Source organism: Lissotriton vulgaris, chromosome 3_1, assembly GCF_964263255.1.
Source record: "Lissotriton vulgaris chromosome 3_1, aLisVul1.2, whole genome shotgun sequence".
Lineage (NCBI taxonomy): Eukaryota > Metazoa > Chordata > Amphibia > Caudata > Salamandridae > Lissotriton > Lissotriton vulgaris.
Window position 1 is genome coordinate 1,353,950,188 of NC_141689.1, and position 16,777 is coordinate 1,353,966,964.

Sequence of the window (16,777 nt, forward strand, 5' to 3'; positions counted from 1 at the left end):
GTCTATTGGCTTTATATGGTTTGACGAGGGGGTCTCAAGATAGGGGGGCCCTTGCCGTGAAGGATTTTGTGGGTGATGCAGAGGGTTTTAAAGGTGATTCTTTCCTGAATTGGCAGCCAGTGTAGTGAATTGAGAGCGGGTTTTGCGGAGCATCTAAGTTTAGTGCCAGTAAGCAGCCTGGCTGCTGTGTTATGGACATGTTGGAGTTTGTTGATGGCCAGTTTTGGAGCGCCCAGGTATAAGGCGTTTCCATAATCCAGCCTTAATATAACAAGGCCCTGAATGAAAAGTTTCCTGGACTGAGGGGGTATGAGGGGGAGAATTTTGTGTGCAGTGCGCATGAGGCCAAAACATATTCCAGCGGTTTTCCTGGCTTGTGTCTTAAAGTTGAGGTCCTGGTCAAGCCAGATTCCTAGGCTCTTTATTTCTTTTTTTGGAGTGGGGGGTATTCCCATGCAGGGTGGCCACAGAAACTTAGTGGGGAGTTTAGATGGATTGCCCAACAGTAGAATCTCTGACTTCTCCCCATTAAGTTTGAGGAGAGATTCGCTCATTCATTTTGAGATGTTCTTGAGGAACGCAGCTATGTTTTCCTGACATTGGGCAGACTGGTTTAGAGAGATAACAAGTTGAGTGTCGTCGCCATACATCACTACCTTCATGCCAAAAGGTGTCACGATTTTCTCCAGAGGTGACATATACACGTTAAAAAGTGTGGGTCTCAGGGAGGAGCCCTGGGGGACACCACACTGAAGGGGCAACGCTCTGGAGCGGGCGTGTCCGTCCTTGACCTCAAAGGTTCTGTGCTCTAAAACAGATTCAAGCGAGGCCAGTGACTTCAGCTCTACTTAGCCGGTGGACAAGGATGGCGTGGTCCACAGTGCCAAATGCGGCGCTGAGGTCCAGGAGGATCACTGCCACTGATCCCCCTGCGTCCAAGATGGATCTCGCCTCTTCGACCACTGCTATGAGGGCAGTGTCGGTGCCCTGCCCTGGCCTGAATCCTGTCTGGGAGAGGCGCAGGAGACCGTTGGATTCAAGGAAGGTGGAGAGCTGTTGATTAACAAACTTCTCTGCCACCTTGCTGATTCCGGGTAAGAGTGATATTGGTCGGTAATTGGCCAGATCTGAGGGGTCGAGGTGAGATTTTTTTAGCAATGCTCTGACAGTGGCCCTTTTCCAGTTGGGGGGACAATGCCTTGACCAAGGGAGGAGTTTATTAGATTAGTGAAGAGAGGGGTCACAGTGAGTTACCAGTTTTAGTTTGTTAATGGGTGCAGGGTCTGTTGGTGATCCACTCTTGATTGAATTTAAAATTGTGACAAATGTCTCTTTACTTAACTGGGAAAAGAAATCAAGACGAGGAGTGTCTGGTGCATGGACAAAGGAAGGGGAGTCTGGGGAGTGGTTGGGGGTCGGGAGTGTTTTTAGGATGGTGAGAATCTTGGTAGAGAAGAACTCGGCTAGCTGATTACATCTTAGGCCTGAGGGGTCGGTGGTCGGTTGTGGTTCTGGAACTTTTATCAATGATCTGATGATGCGGTATATTTCCCTTGCGGAATTGGCAGCGGCTTGCATTTTTCCTTTGAAGGAGGCGGCTTGGGTGTTTTTTAGGCTGGCTTTGTACAATCTCATAGCTGATTTATATTCTCCTTTACCCTTGGTGGACCAATCCTTCCTCCATAGACGTTCGAGCTTTTTACATTGCTTCCTTAGATCAGTGGCGTCACTAGGGTTGGTGTCACCCCGTGCGGGTAACTCATGGTGTCACCCCCTCACGACTTACCGCATTGAAGCACACAGGAACATCCCCAGGGTTCATTAACTAAAACAAATTAAACTGTTGGGCAGAGAAGCATATTGCCTGCACCAGAACTCCCAAGACATTTTGCTAAATGCAGTCCTCAATAGTGTTGATACTCACTGTCTCTCAAGCGTTTGCCGCCTAGTGTTGGTATAGCCAGTGCTGGATATTCTCGGACATGTGTTTCATGCTTAGTTGCTATTTGCTCAGTTTGTTGTGCTTGACAGGCTGCTTTCCAATAGGAATTTCCTTCACCTCACAGTCAAGTAGTGTGTGCTCGATAAAGGACGTAGGTCAGTGCCAAGCACTTTTTTATGATGATAAATACTCAGGGCCTCAATTATGAAAACGGTCACATCGCTGGGTGAAAACAGCGATGCAACAGTTTTCAGATTGCCCTCCTTGCAACACCGTAGATGCGCCATAATAAATGTACACCGCTCCACATCGCAAGGAGTTACAAATATGTCAGTATTACTGTTGTATCTGTAGGTGCAAAAGTGATGCATTGCTGGGGTGTGTATGAAAACAGACACAACTCTAGCAATGTGTACTTTCACATGGGGGAAGCCCCATGTGAAAGGGCCTGTGTCAGTCTTATGCCTGCTGTGAGGCAGGCATAAGATATTGATGCAGTAGTGTCCTAGAAGTGTTGCAGTGAAAATTCATAGATTTCACAGCACCACTTTTACAACCCTTTATTGCGGGGAATGCACACCCTGCATACATTATACCTGACGCATGCCTTTACAAAGTGACACATCTGTTTAGATGCATCACTTTGTAAATGTGGCGCATTTTGTACGCTGCAGCAGTTTTACAAACTGTGGTGCAACAGAAGCATAAAAAGTGTCACAAGCCTTTGTAAATAGGGCCCTCAGTGGTCAGCATGTCACATACTATCCTTTTATGCTGGACATAAAATACCATCAAATATCCTTGCAAGCTCTTCTTAGGAAAGAGTATGCACACTAATTTACAACAATAATTCAAAATCCTCGTTAATAATTCAATAATCTGAATCAGTTTCACTATCTCGGATTCAATTAAATGTAACATCCCAATGATACTAAGAATGTACTAAAATGTTTTATGGTGATTTCCCATTGAGTAAAGAAATACTGTCTGGGCGCACCAAATGGCTTACTCTGTTGAAATATTAAATGGGATTGGGCTAAACTCAAAGAAGCAGAATAAATATAATATTCAGTGGTACACACCTCCACCCTGCCCACTAAACATTAAATGTAATGAGTGCCCAACAGTGCATACACCAGGCAACAGCAGCAGTGGAAACTTACATCACATATACTTCCCTCATACCCACAGAACAGGTACAGAATGCTAGCTTAAGGGCACCCTTTCCACAAAACACAACACAGAGCAGGTACAGAGAAGTAGCTGTGCATGATGCGCTCAGACACAAAACAGGCAGAGGAAAAACAGCAGCAAAGCAAGCTAACCTCACAGAGCGAACAGGTGTAAGTTGGAACACAACAAGAAGCTAGACAAACATGGGGATACTGGTCTCCTCTGGTCGGCAGGGACATGTTAATGAACCTTTCTTCTGGTTGTAAAGAAGGTACCCGACTTGTCATTACAAATTGTGTCATGGCTCTCTAGCCCTTAGCTGGTATCAGCAGCACCCCAGCAAGTTCTCACAAACCATCAACTGGGCACCATAAACACTCAGCTAACACTAAGAGTTGACAGGCTATACTTCAGCCAACTAAATGCTAGCACTCATCCACCCTAAGAGGCCCTCTGCTTGTCCTGAGGCACCATCAGCCTACCTTCAACTCTCATCATAAACTCTCAGCTGGTTGTTACATTTCCAAGTGTCTATCAGCACCCTTAGTTGATCCTCAGACAGTGTTCAAGCCCACTCTACCACGGCTCATTACACAGATGAATGAATGAAAATGAATGAAAAAGACATTTGTACAGCGCACGTTCACCAGCGGCTTCTTGGATCCATTTACTCTGCCTCCATCTTCTCACAGACCCTGTCACCATGGTCTCAGACCATCATTTTTCACTCTCTACTGACAACAGATGACCCAAAGAGACCCTTAGCAGACCTCAGTCAACCCCTAACTAACTCTCGGAAGCCCTTGCTGGCCCTCACATTTAATTCCAGCTTTGTAAAACTTATCACCCTTAAGGGTATCCAGGTGCTGGGGGTCATCACGTAGATAGATTAAGTGAGTCATTGTCCATAATCACATGATGCTGAGCTGAGCTGCCGCAGGCGTTGGGTATCGAGCCACCAGCCTCTCTCTCTGGAGTAAGCCGCTCTAGCCGCTGCACCACACTTCTCCCAATTTAACCCACCCCTACTTTCAGCAAGATTTAACTGACCTTTAGCCTCTCTGTACCAGTCTCCAAAGCCTCTGAAGGGCCCCCACCTGTGTTTGAAGCCAATCACATAGAAAGATCACCTCAGCTTGCCTTCCGTCCCTCCCGGCCGACAGTCAGATATTTCCAAAGTACCTCTGCTAGCCCTCAATTCCTCTCTTGATTCATAAAATAACCTTAGGCTTCTAAGTCCATAAAACACGCCCATTAGAACCCCGAGCCCCTCACTGCCCATGAAGACCCTTGTCAGTCTGCCCTCATCTACTCAGTCGATGTTGTCCACAGGCACCTGTATTCAGTGTGCTGCAAGGCAATTCCCTAATCTGCAGCTCCTAATGTACCACTGTCACACTTTCTTAAGCGCTTTTCTTTAATTGGCCCCTTTACAACACTGTGCAAAAGACATACTAATATTGGAACTAAACTGCAACGCTTTGGTAACCGATTACATGTACAAAATTACATAGATGTATGCATGTGTTGGGTGTGCACGTAGTACATACACATATGTGCGTACACACAACACTTCACTTACATGCATCTTGTGATAAGAGCATTGCAGTTTAGCAGCAATGTTAAAGTGTATTCTTTACAGCACTGTTTCAGTAGATTTCTGGTACAAATCGTAGTAAGATTGTTCAGTTGGTTAACGCAGCTGTTGCATATGGCCTTGTGCAAAAGGTAGATAACAAGACCCTGGAGAATAATAAAGTTGGTTGTCCCTCTGCTGTAAAGATGTGCCCTTGACCTGCATATCATAAATCGGAATCCTTCCCAGCATAAATCAAACTGCAATTGTAACGAACCAGATAATATGGATGTTCTTTGGCTTGATGGTAATACTATGAAGTCCACAAATTATGCAGCTTTTTATTGTGCTTTGAAAAAAGTCATTGTTAAGTTATGTATCAATATTTATTTCCGTACACAATAAAAGTAATATTCTCTAAAATTCACGCTTTGTCCTTGCCTCTAACGAAGTCAAGATACGAAAATAACTGCTCCCTCTCTTTGTTCTTGTGGCTCAGGACACACATTTCCATATTTTGTTTTATCTCTTCATCATCACGAATACCTCACATGGCCCCGCACGCTGCCGCCTGGTCATACTTATACAACCCTCTCCCATCATCACCGCTCCGACATAATTGCCAAAATGCGTTTCAGTTTGAAGGTTCCTGACTTGCTCCCGATGTTTTCCTACAGACGTCCTTATTCCACCGTGATATCGTCATACAATTCCTGCTGGACTTCAGTGCACTACCGTGCCTGGGGTAGCAAAAAGTGACATCATCTACCCATCGTCCCCACAGAGCAGAGTCGAGGCTGCAGAGCTGTGTTACACAGCGCAACCTTGGTGTCACCATATGTGGGTGGTGTCACCCGGTGCGGTCCGCACCCCCCGCACCCCCCTAGTGACGCCACTGCCTTAGATCACGCAACTCTGGCGTGAACCAGGGGGTTTTAAATGTACCATTTTTGTTGGGGCGAGGTTTTTTTGGCAGGACTAGGTTTAGGGATTTTTCGATCCAGGTGGAAATTTGCTGGTCAGCTAGGACAGGATCTAAATCGAGGGCTGGTGTTGTGGCTTCAAGTTTGTGTGTCCAATCTTCCATATCTAGTTTCGACCATGGGCGAGAAGGGGGGCAAGGGGGGGTGGTCTACCTGGGGCTTCGGTGTGAATTTGGCACTTGAAAGGGATTAGACAGTGGTCTGACCAGGGGATGGGGAAGGGCTCGTCTGTGCCTAATTCGGAGATGTTCGAGAAGATGGGGGCCAGAAGATGGCCTTTAGCATGAGTAGGCCGATGAATTTTCAAGTGAAGGTTATAGGAGGCAAGATCTAACATTAAGTCTCCAGCCACTTTGTCTGTTGGGTCCTCAAAGTGAATATTTAGATCTCCCAATATAGTAAAATTGGGGGACACACAGGCGTAGGAGATGGTGGCTTCCAACAAGGAGCTACAAAATTGTCCTTGTGCTCCTGGAGGGCGGTAGATAAGGATGCCTGTGACAGATTTTGACGGGGAGAGTTGGATGGAAAAGTGTATATTTTCACAGTCCTGAACCGGACTGTCTATGAACCGGCAGGACGGATGGTTTTTGTAAATAATCACGACTCCCCCTCCTATTCCAAAGGGTCTGTCATGTCTTTGGATTAGGTAGCCTGGCGGAAGGGCTAGAACTATATCTGGTTCTGATGCTAAGGATAACCAGGTTTCTGTCAAAAACAGAGCCTCTAGCTCAGAGTCTTGTAAATGTAAATGTAAATGTATTTGAGCTTATATAGCGCACAGCTACCCACAAAGGGTTTCCCGGCGCTTGCTTAGGGAACCCGTCCTGGTATTCCCCTGTGAGATAACCCCGGCAGGGTATCCACAAGGTGAAAGCCAGGCATCCCGCCGCGAGGGGCCGTTGTGGAGATTAAGCAAGCTATTGCCCAGAGTCGCAGAGTGTGAACCCGTGAGTTGAGAAGGCACCGGAGCGAGAATTATCGAGTCCGTGGAACTTTGAGCCCAAGACCCGCCGAGGTGGGGAATTGAACCCTGGTCCAGGGCCGATCTCAGCTTCCGGGTCTGCCGCCTCTAACCCCTGAGCCACACTTCTCCAGAGTCTTGAAGAAGCAGATTTATTTCTATACTGTGTTTGGGTAGTGACCTACAGTTAAGTAGAGCCATCTTAACCCAGCGTTTCTTTGGTGTAGTAGATGGTGCTAGGGTATAAGGACAATAGGAGCAGTTTTTTTGTCGCTCTTCCAGGGAGAGCGAGTCAAGACATGGTATGGGGGTGATTTTTCTAAGCTGGAGGAGGGTTTCTCGTGCATAAATGGTAGGGGCTGTGGAGGGTGGCATAGAGGGTCTAGGCCCCTGGCCCGGTCTGGCGCGGACGAGCGCAGACTGGCTCGCCTTCGGCGTGCCATCGGCGCGCCCGCTGCGCGTCCTGTAGGGGGTGGCCATTTATGTGAGTGATTGGCGGGAGGAGCGAGCAACTAGTCTGTAGACCCACTCCTCAGCCAAGATGGCGGCCACCCACCTGACAGCAGCACCTACTCGGCTGCGGCTTTGGAATGAGGCGCGATTTTACACTATATGTAGTTGTTTGAATAATGTGTACTGTGTATACTTTGAATCTGTTGTTGGTCCACCCGTTCGCCTCGGAGGCACGGAAAAAATGGGTGGAATTGACGTCATCACACCGACAAGGCTCTCTTATGGCTCCGGTGACGTCATACGGAGTCGCCTGCAGAGCCGTGGCATTGTGACGTCCTCGTCGGCGTGGAGAGCTAGGAAAGCATTCCGCTGAATGCTGGCGCAGGGGATATTCATAAAGTGAGGAATACACAGGCAGATACTGTATCCACCAGAAAAAGCATTACCGAAGGTAAGTAACTTGTTTGTTATCTGCAGCATCCAGAAATGCTGGCTTTTTTATTGGTCCATTTTTGACAAAGTCCCTCCTTTGTTTGTTTAGTTCTCTTTCTGGCAATTTCACTCTGAGAACATTTTAGTTGTCCATCACACAGTACAGTGTGATGGCCTCTCTTCCGTCCTCCCATCTGGTTATGCATTGCTTTTTTTGCAATTTTAAATAAAGCAAACTCGACCCAAAGTTGGCAGTTCTGGCTGTCTCATATCCGCTTTTAAAAATGCTGTGGTACTTGTCAAACGTCAAGTCTGATCCTTACGTATGTTAATACTTAGTGGAAACTCGACCCAAAGTCGGCAGCTCTGGCCGTCTCACATCCGCTTTTAAAAAATGTCCTGGTACTTGTCACACCTCAAGTCCGATCCTTACTTATGTTAAATATGTTTGAGATCTTCTTTATTTAACCTATCAGTGTTTTTGCTTGGGTTGATCTTGTTTAACTTTCGTTTTAAAAAAAGCCTCATGTGGCTCTTTCACTTTAAAAGTAAACAAAAAAGATGCCAGTGCTGCGCAATAGCTCAATGATTCAAAAATTGAGATATGAATTACTCAATTTCAAAGACTACTCTTTCAGTCCAGATTCTATCAAATCATATACATTTATTTGATTTTTATTTTTTTATTTTTTGAACAAGAAAGTTTTTGTTTTCACATGAAACACAATACAATATTTGAGTGGATTCTACTTAATCTAACATGGTTTTCATCAATATCTGCGGAGGAACAAGGTTATTAGTGATGAAGGTAGTGTAGGAAAAAAGATCCTGGGAGAAAAAAATACGTGAAATACACTAGAGACGATACATTGAATTAATAGACATGAGACAGACACCAGACAAAAAAGGAATGGTCAAAGGGAAAGGGTGAAGTGAAGAGAGTATGTGGTGGCCCTGTGCTAGTCCTATTTACGGGAGCAGGTACAACCAAATCCACTAAATGGAAAACAAAAAAGTTCGCTTCACTCAAAAAATTAGACCATCAACCATTTAACATGTAGAGTGTACAATGGCACAAGATTGGTCTAAATTACTAGATGAGGGAGGTCGACGCGTTTCGAATCCCATAGAGTAGTGGGATTCTCTTCAGGACCATGTGGACATAATCTGGAAAACATAAATTAAAAAATCGTACTGTCAGTCAAACACCTGAGCAACTCTCTACTTGACATTCAGTCCAGCACTCACTCGATTCATACCTGTGCTTCCCTTGATGTTTGTTTGTCCCAGGAAAAGGGCAGGAGTGGGGGTTGTTGAGCTGAAATATTAAAATTGAAAGAAGAGAGGGGGTAATCTTGAGTCCTCACCCTCAAATTGAATGGTCCATAATAAGAACACCACATTTATGGTACTCACTTGAATGTTTTTTGACTCGATTTCTTTGGGTCGGTCTGATCTGCAGAAGACTTTGCCGTTTTATTTGGGGGGAGAAAATTATCAGTGTATTGAAGATTGTTCTGAAAAAACCAAAACGAGTAAAAGTATTCAGTACTCCGTTGAGCCCTTAACGTTCTATTCTATGCACGCTATGCTGTGAATTTGCATTTTGGTGGTCGATTCATGTTTAAGTAATCAATGGGGGGTCCCGGGTGCTGGATATCCTGTATTGCACTACTCGCCCTGTATTTTCCTGAAAGCGGAAATCGATTCGGGACTTGACCGAAAGACCTTTTTTGCCAAATTGTTTTAGACAGGAGTTAGCACAGCGTTTTGGTGGTTACTCTAAATTAAACCGACATATGCAGGATCATCGAGAGTTATGTAAAAATAAATAAAGGGTGCAGGGGTGACTTAACAACAACTTGCTTTAAATTTACATTGGATTGGATCGTGAGCTATGGTGGACCATGTTCCTTTAAAAGTTCGATTTACAGCGTGTTCGTTTTCTAGAAAACACGGGTCACATAGGACTTCAGATTTACACCTAGCACAGCTTTTAGTGTTTAGACAAAGCCTCAATCTTGGTTTTAAGTTCTTACCTCTAGTTTAGAGACGAGAGTCCTCCATGGGCGTCGTTTGCCTCTGAGGGAACACCGTGTCTTTGTTCCGGTTTAGCGAGTTCAAATAGGGGTCCGTTCTGGCTCGAAAGCATGCTGAGACTCGTAGTTTAATGTTAGATCCTGCACGTTTTTAGTTTTATTTTGAATCTATTGCCATTCCGATTATAGGTTTACAGAGCTAAAGGTAATTTATGTAAACTTTTGCTAGGAATGGGGGACTCGGTTCGAATTTGACGGTGAAATTTTGGAGTGGTCGTTTTTTGAAAAAAACATAGGTGTTGTTTTGATTTAGATGGGCAGTCAGTACTGAATGGATATGGTTCCTACACATTAAGTAGTGGTTTCTTTACGACAAGTCGATTTCTTTCTGCACAGCATGTTGGCCAAATGCCCCACGTGGGGTCATATAATCATTGTATTTGTACAGTGGTTCTGTATGTTCTCTCCAGTTTAACCATTCAAGTCAGAATTGTTATGTATGTCAAAATTGCCTTTCATGATGCATTGTCACAGGTTGTATAATTCAGACATCTCGTTTAAACCTCGAGTTGTGGTATTAAATTTCAAGATGAGCATTGCTTCCCGCTGTCTTAGTTTGGCCTCCAAATCTCCGCCTCTCAGGTCAGTTTCAACTTTTGATATTATTGTCCATCTGAAATCTGAATCCCCGTGGGCTTCATCAATCCAGTGTTGTACTAGAGGTGCTGTAACAACTTTTTTCTTTATTCTGGATTTATGTTGTGATATTCTTTGTCTAGCTTCTTGGTTAGTTTTCCCTATATATAACTTATTACAGGGGCAGAGGATTCCATAGACCAGGTTTCGCGATTTACAATTTGTGAAGTGGTCATGTTTCCACGATATACCTTCATGTTGGACCACATTGCCTTCAATTGTGGAATTGCAGCACAAGCAGGTTCCACATTTCCTATGTCCTGTGATTGGAGGTAGATTGACATAGTCGCGTAATGTAGGGACTCTTGTTTTTGGTACGGCAGCTCGCACAATTTGATTGGCAATGCTCTTATCCTTTTTAAAGGCAAAGAGTGGCGTTTCCGTGAATTGCATACCTAGATCTTTTAGCAAGTGCCAGTTTTGGTAAATCACTTTTTTGAAAAAGTTGGATGATGGGCAAAAGGTGGATTCACAAACTGTAAATTTCAGATCTTTCTTTTCTTTCTTTTTGAGTAGCTCCTCACGTGGTGTCCACCACGCTCTCTTTAGGGCATGCTTCAATAGTTTAGATGGGTACCCGCGGTCCAATAGTCTCTCCTTCAAAGCCTTTGCGTGATCCATGTACTCATCCTTAAAGGTACAGTTTCTTCATTTGAGATGTCATCAGTGATGTCACTGACCATGTCATGAATGATGTAATATGTAACATCATCAGCAGTGGATTGCGGGTGCGCGAAATATAGTTAGTACAACTAACTATATAGGAGCAATTTCAATGGTTTTGTTTGAGTGAAATGTCCAGCTAACTATAACACCCCTAAAACTTATAGTTTTTGAGTGAATTTCAAAGGTTTTTTAAATGCTAATTTCTAACTATATAAGGCCTGAAACCTATGTTTTTTTCAGTGAATTTCAAAGTTTTTTTAAATGCTAATTCCTAACTATATAAGGCCTGAAACCTATGGTTTTTTCAGTGAATATATATTTATATATATCCAAGCTCCTCCCAACACCGTCAACCAATGAGCGCACACACACAAAGCCTTCAGAATGACAGATTCTTTAAGGCATTGGGCCTCTCTCGGCCAGCTATTCAGAGTGAGGCATTTCAGCTGTATCCCCAGCCTTTATCTATATATGTTATGTGTGTCTGAATATATATATAAAAAAATATTTATGTGCTTGTTTCCGTGTATATGGATATATTGCAGGTGGTATTCCCAGAGGGCGTACTTATCTATTCTTGTAACTGTGCTTATCTCATTGTTGTCTCTACTTTCTTTTCCTTGCCTCTGTGGAGTTCTTTGATTCATACGACTAGAGGGTTACCTTCTCTCTCGGAGGATCTGGCCTCCTCCGGGGAGGATATTTCTTGGATATCTATTCTAAGGTAAGGAATCTGTGGCTAGATGTCTCTATCAGAAGCACAAGTTACTTACCTTTGGTAACACCTTATCTGGTATAGATAGGAACTCGCTGCAGATTCCTTACCAAACCCACCCATCCTCCCTGCTCTGTGAAATGCTGGTCCCGTTACCTACAAAGTCCCTATCTTGGCATTCTTATGGCTTTTTTTAGGACTTTGTATTTGTTTGACACAAAGATGTCTCTTTCTGGCACACTGTTTCTGTAGACAGATTCCATACGTGGCTCCGTGTTTTGGCACAGAACGTAGTCATAGAAGAAACTGACGTCAGCGTATCAGGCGAAGGTTTATATGGACTCCGTCCATGCCACATCAGGTGAAGTACGTTGCTACAGAGTCGCTCAATGCCCTCTACCGGCGCACAGAGGGGCTGCTGTGAAATATGTTTGGATCCAGTCTGTCCCCTGTGGAGAATTATAAGGTAAAGAATCTGTGGCTAGATCCTGTCTCTAGCAGATAAGGCGTTACTGAAGGTAAGTAATTTGTTCTTCAGAAACATGTTACATAATGTAGTTAACAGACACTATAAATAATATTTTAAGAGTATAGAATACAATAAAATAGGAAATACTGATATGAAAAAAACTTGTTTGTATTAAACATTCTCCACAATAATACGCTTTTTAAAAAACAAAAACAGAGGAAAAATTAGATGGCTATCCAATAAGAAAGAGTTACCACAGTTGTACAGCTCGTATACCCCATACTTATCAAGAGGAGTAAGATTATGGAGCAAGTTTCTAAATCCTAGAGCCTTAATACTAGGAAGGGGAGTGTGTCTGCCATTGAGGATCCATCCCCAGTCTTTGCATGTCAAGAGAGGCAGAGAGTCACCATACTTGTCAGACTATTTCTTAGCATGAAAGTAATTGTTGCTAATTTAGATTCTACAACAACAGAGGAAAACCCTTAATGAAAAAATGTGGAGCTGCTTCAAAGATATACCATAACATTAAAATGTTCTTCTCCCAATATCTTTATGAATAAATACATTTTTAACATACAAGTTGTGTTTTTACAAAGGTTATTAATCTTTTTACCTGCATCCTTCACCTCATACCCATTGTTGTGGTTCTTATGTGATGTCTTACGACCTCAGGGTCTCTCTTGGATAGGCATGTCATGGTGTTTTCACTAGTACTCTATATCATCTTTACATTTATTGAACACAAAGAAAAATAAGTGCAAGCAAATAAGCACTGACAAAGCCAATAGGGCTCGCATTGACTGTCAGTCTAATGGTTTTTTCCCATGCTTGTTTTTTAAGTATTTTTGATAAACATTTTTCCAAAGTTGTTTAAAAATAAACAAGTGACCGTACATTGACACGTGGAAGTTTTAAAACTTTTTTACAAGAAATTTTACAAAAAACTTAAACGAGGGCTTCCCATTTGTCCACATGCACATGGGCACACTTGCATGCACATGCATCTGTAGCCATCTTTAAATGGGTTAAAATTGCATTCTCAAATGAATTTCGCTTCTTGCAAATGCGTATGTGAGATGCGGTACACTGGAAGTGGCAGCAAGGGCGTAGTAGCAGAATTTTGGGAGATGCCTGGCCCTCGCAAAATTATTTTAAAAAGCACCTTTTCAGCCAGTGAATGAAAATATTTTCTTGGTGGTAGTGCACTTTGTGCACAAGCAGAATACTATCACTCAACCATAAGAGAGCGAGTGGCCAAATTGGATTGACCCATTCCCCTATGCTGTATCCTGTGAAGGGTGGGAGCAAACATATGTGACACTACTCCAGACTAATTGGTGAAGATGGCTGTATGAGACTTATACAAGTAGGTATATAATTCATGCATAGTTTAATAAAACCGTTTCATGGTTTACACCCAACTTAAAAAACAGGATAAAGTGCCAAGACACTGCTATAGACCTGATTCACCTGCCAGAAAAAAATAAGAAGTTTACTCTCTTTGATGCACACCTATGCTTGGATTAAATTTGAGATGTATTGAGAGTTCACAAATAATTCATAGAGTACTGGTGCGAATCTGAAACAAACATTGATTCCCAGTAATATTAAGATGCTCAACCACTCACATGTATAGATATGCAGCAGGTGCACGTTTGCAATTTAAAACTATGGGGCATATTATCAAGCATGGCTTTAAAATTATCGCCGCTTTAGCAGCCGAAAACTGCTGCTAAAGCGGCGATAATGAGCTTGATAATATGCGTAGAGAATTCCCATAGAAGCCCATGTTCACACCAGAACATGGGCTTCTATGGGAATTATCAAGCCCATTATCGCCGCTTTAGCGGATGTTTTCTGCCGCTAAAGCGGCGATAATTTTAACTCCATTTCTTGATAATATGCCCCTATATTTTTTGTTTCGCCAGGGGGGGAATATTTTTCCTTGTAGAAACCCTTTCCTCTAGATCCTCTTGAATTTGGAGGGTGTTCCTTATAGGTTGCACATGTTTTTTCATTATTTAAATTAGACCTATAAAGGTTTTGTAAAATACCCACAAACATCAAGACCTATGAATGGCCATAACCCTGCCACTGGAAGCAGACTTACTTGTGGAATTTCTGTATGTGGAAATCATGTTTACATTAGCCAAATGTTACCTTTCTTGATTCTGTGAGTCAAGAATAGGGAAAGGTGCCAATAGTCATCCGTGCCACGTATCTACTACACCTTAACCATTTTCTACCTATGAAGGATATTCAGAAAACAATCTAGCCATTGCATGCTTTTCATTTGACTGTTTAAGATTCATATGCAAAGTCAATATTTTTTACATTGTGTGTATAGTAACAATGCAACATGTTTGTTTTACATACTGTAGGTGATTTTGTATTCAGAAGGGTTCGAATCCAGTAAGGTTCTTGCAAGAAAAATGACTCAAATGTATAAGCTTTGCAGCGAGCAGCTCTCACAGCAAGACCACTATGATTTTGGCATGAGGGCAGTCAAATCTGTCCTAGTAATGGCTGGGTAAGTGTGTGCTACAATTAGTTGTTACAGATGTTTTATATACACTAAAAAGACTAATGCATTTGTTTTCTTTAAAGCAAAATAGTTTATTGACATTGAAAGCGAACAACAAAGGGTGTGCTGTGAACTGATGTGGCAACTCTCATTAAATTATGTTGACTCTTCTTAACCCTGTGCTTTATAACCTGGGTTTTAGAAATTGGGTTTCTGGTTGGCAGACATATGCACACTGTCAAAGCATGACCCACAATCCTTGTCGGGGTAAGTCATTGACACACTTCAAATTTACCAATGCTTATCCTCAGGTACCTTGGCACAGAGCAGTCAGGCTTAACTTAAGATCCAATGTGTAAAGTATTTGTGCAACACCTCAGACAGTAACACTGTGAAAACACCACAACAAGACTCAACATCAATTTAGAAAAATACCTTATATTATTATGAATATATAAAGAGACCAAAACTAAAAAAATGCAATAAGTAGAAGTCAAGATTTTAATTTTTAAAGAATAAACTGTTCTGTAGTGCTTGAAAACAAATAGCACTAACCAGGGCATTCTGATGGTACTTCACTGGGTCACATCTAAAAGTACAGGTCAAACACGATGGAGCGCAAGATGGATATATGGACCTGCTTGACCCTCTGAATAGTGCCTTGGATATGTTGAAGTCGAAGGTGATGCTGGAAGCAAAGGGGGCAGCATGTTGTCGCCGATCACGCAGATGAAGGCGATGTACCAGTTCCAAGCTGCGCATTGTTGAGGATGCGTTGAGGGTCAAGATGTGAAGAACACCAAGGCAATGTGTTGTCGTCGAACCGCTCTGCTGTAGGAGATGCGAGCAGCACGATAGAATGCGTCCGCAAAGAGCCGTGCAAAGTCAGAGATGCGTCAGAAAGTGGAGATGATGTGTCAGACAGTCAGCGATGCGGAGTCCACGGTCAGTGCAGCAGCGGTGATGCGTCATCATTGAACGGAATGTGCCTGTTCCCATCGGTGCAATGTTGTTGATGTGTGGGGTTTTAAAGATGCATTATTTTAGACTTACTTCCAAGGGCCCAGGATGGGATTGGCACCACTTGGCAGAGCAGGATTCTCAGCAGACAGAGTCTTTGATATCCCTGATATTTCAGAAAGTGGGAGGCCAGCCAACAGGTCCTAGCAGATACACAGGGTCTAGGATGTAGAAATGCAAGTCCAGTCCTTCTTACTTTCAGGCAAAAGGGAATCAGGCAGCAGACCTACACAACAAAGCAATTCAGCAGTGTGGCAGTTCCTACAGCAGCACGGAAGTCTTTCTTCCTGGTAGAATGCTCTTAGTCCCAGAAGTGTTCTGAGTTCAATCAATCAATCAATCACGAAAATTTGTATAGCGCACTACTCACCCGTGGGGGTCTCAAGGCGCTGCGGGGGGGGGGGGGGGGGGTGGTCGCTACTGCTCGAACAGCCAGGTCTTGAGTTGTTTCCTGAAGGAGAGGTGGTCCAGGGTCAGCCGTAGGTGAGTGGGGAGGGAGTTCCATGTCTTGGCTGCCAGGTAGGAGAAGGATCTTCCTCCGATGGTGGATTTCCGGAATCGTGGAACGGAGGCGAGGGCGAGGCTGGCGGATCGGAGCTGGCGGGTGGGTGTGTAGCAGGTGAGGCGGCTGTTGAGGTACTTCGGGCCCATGTCGTGGAGAGCTTTGTGTGCGTGGGTGAGGAGTCTAAACGTGATCCTCTTGTTGACGGGGAGCCAGTGCAGGTTTTTCAGGAGGGCAGAGATGTGGCTTTGGCGAGGGATGTCCAGGATGAGTTGTGCTGAGGTGTTCTGAATGCGCTGGAGTCTTTTCTAGAGTTTGGCTGTGGTTCCATCGTAGAGGGTATTCCCGTAGTCCAGTCGGCTGGTGACCAGGGCCTGGGTGACCGTCTTCCTGGTTTCGGTGGGGATCCATCGGAAGATCTTTCGGAGCATGTGCAGAGTGTTGAAGCAGGAGGATGAGACGGCGTTTACTTGGTTGGTCATCGTGAGGGAGGAGTCCAAGATGAAGCTCAGGTTGCGTGCGTGGTCCGTTGGTTTGGGTGCGTTGCTCAGGGCAGGGGGCCACCAGGAGTCGTCCCAGGCGGAGGGGGATGGTCCGAGGATGAGGACTTCCGTCTTGTC

At 43.9% G+C, this 16,777-nt stretch overlaps 1 protein-coding gene across 1 annotated transcript in view; it reads left to right on the plus strand.

Moving 5' to 3' along the window:
• DNAH6 (dynein axonemal heavy chain 6) overlaps positions 1-16,777 on the plus strand; it is a 2,460,712-nt gene that overhangs the window by 1,023,664 nt on the left and 1,420,271 nt on the right. The window contains exon 32 of the mRNA XM_086961829.1: positions 14,493-14,641. Coding sequence (XP_086817955.1) covers positions 14,493-14,641 — 149 coding nt within the window. The remainder of the gene's footprint in view (positions 1-14,492; positions 14,642-16,777) is intronic.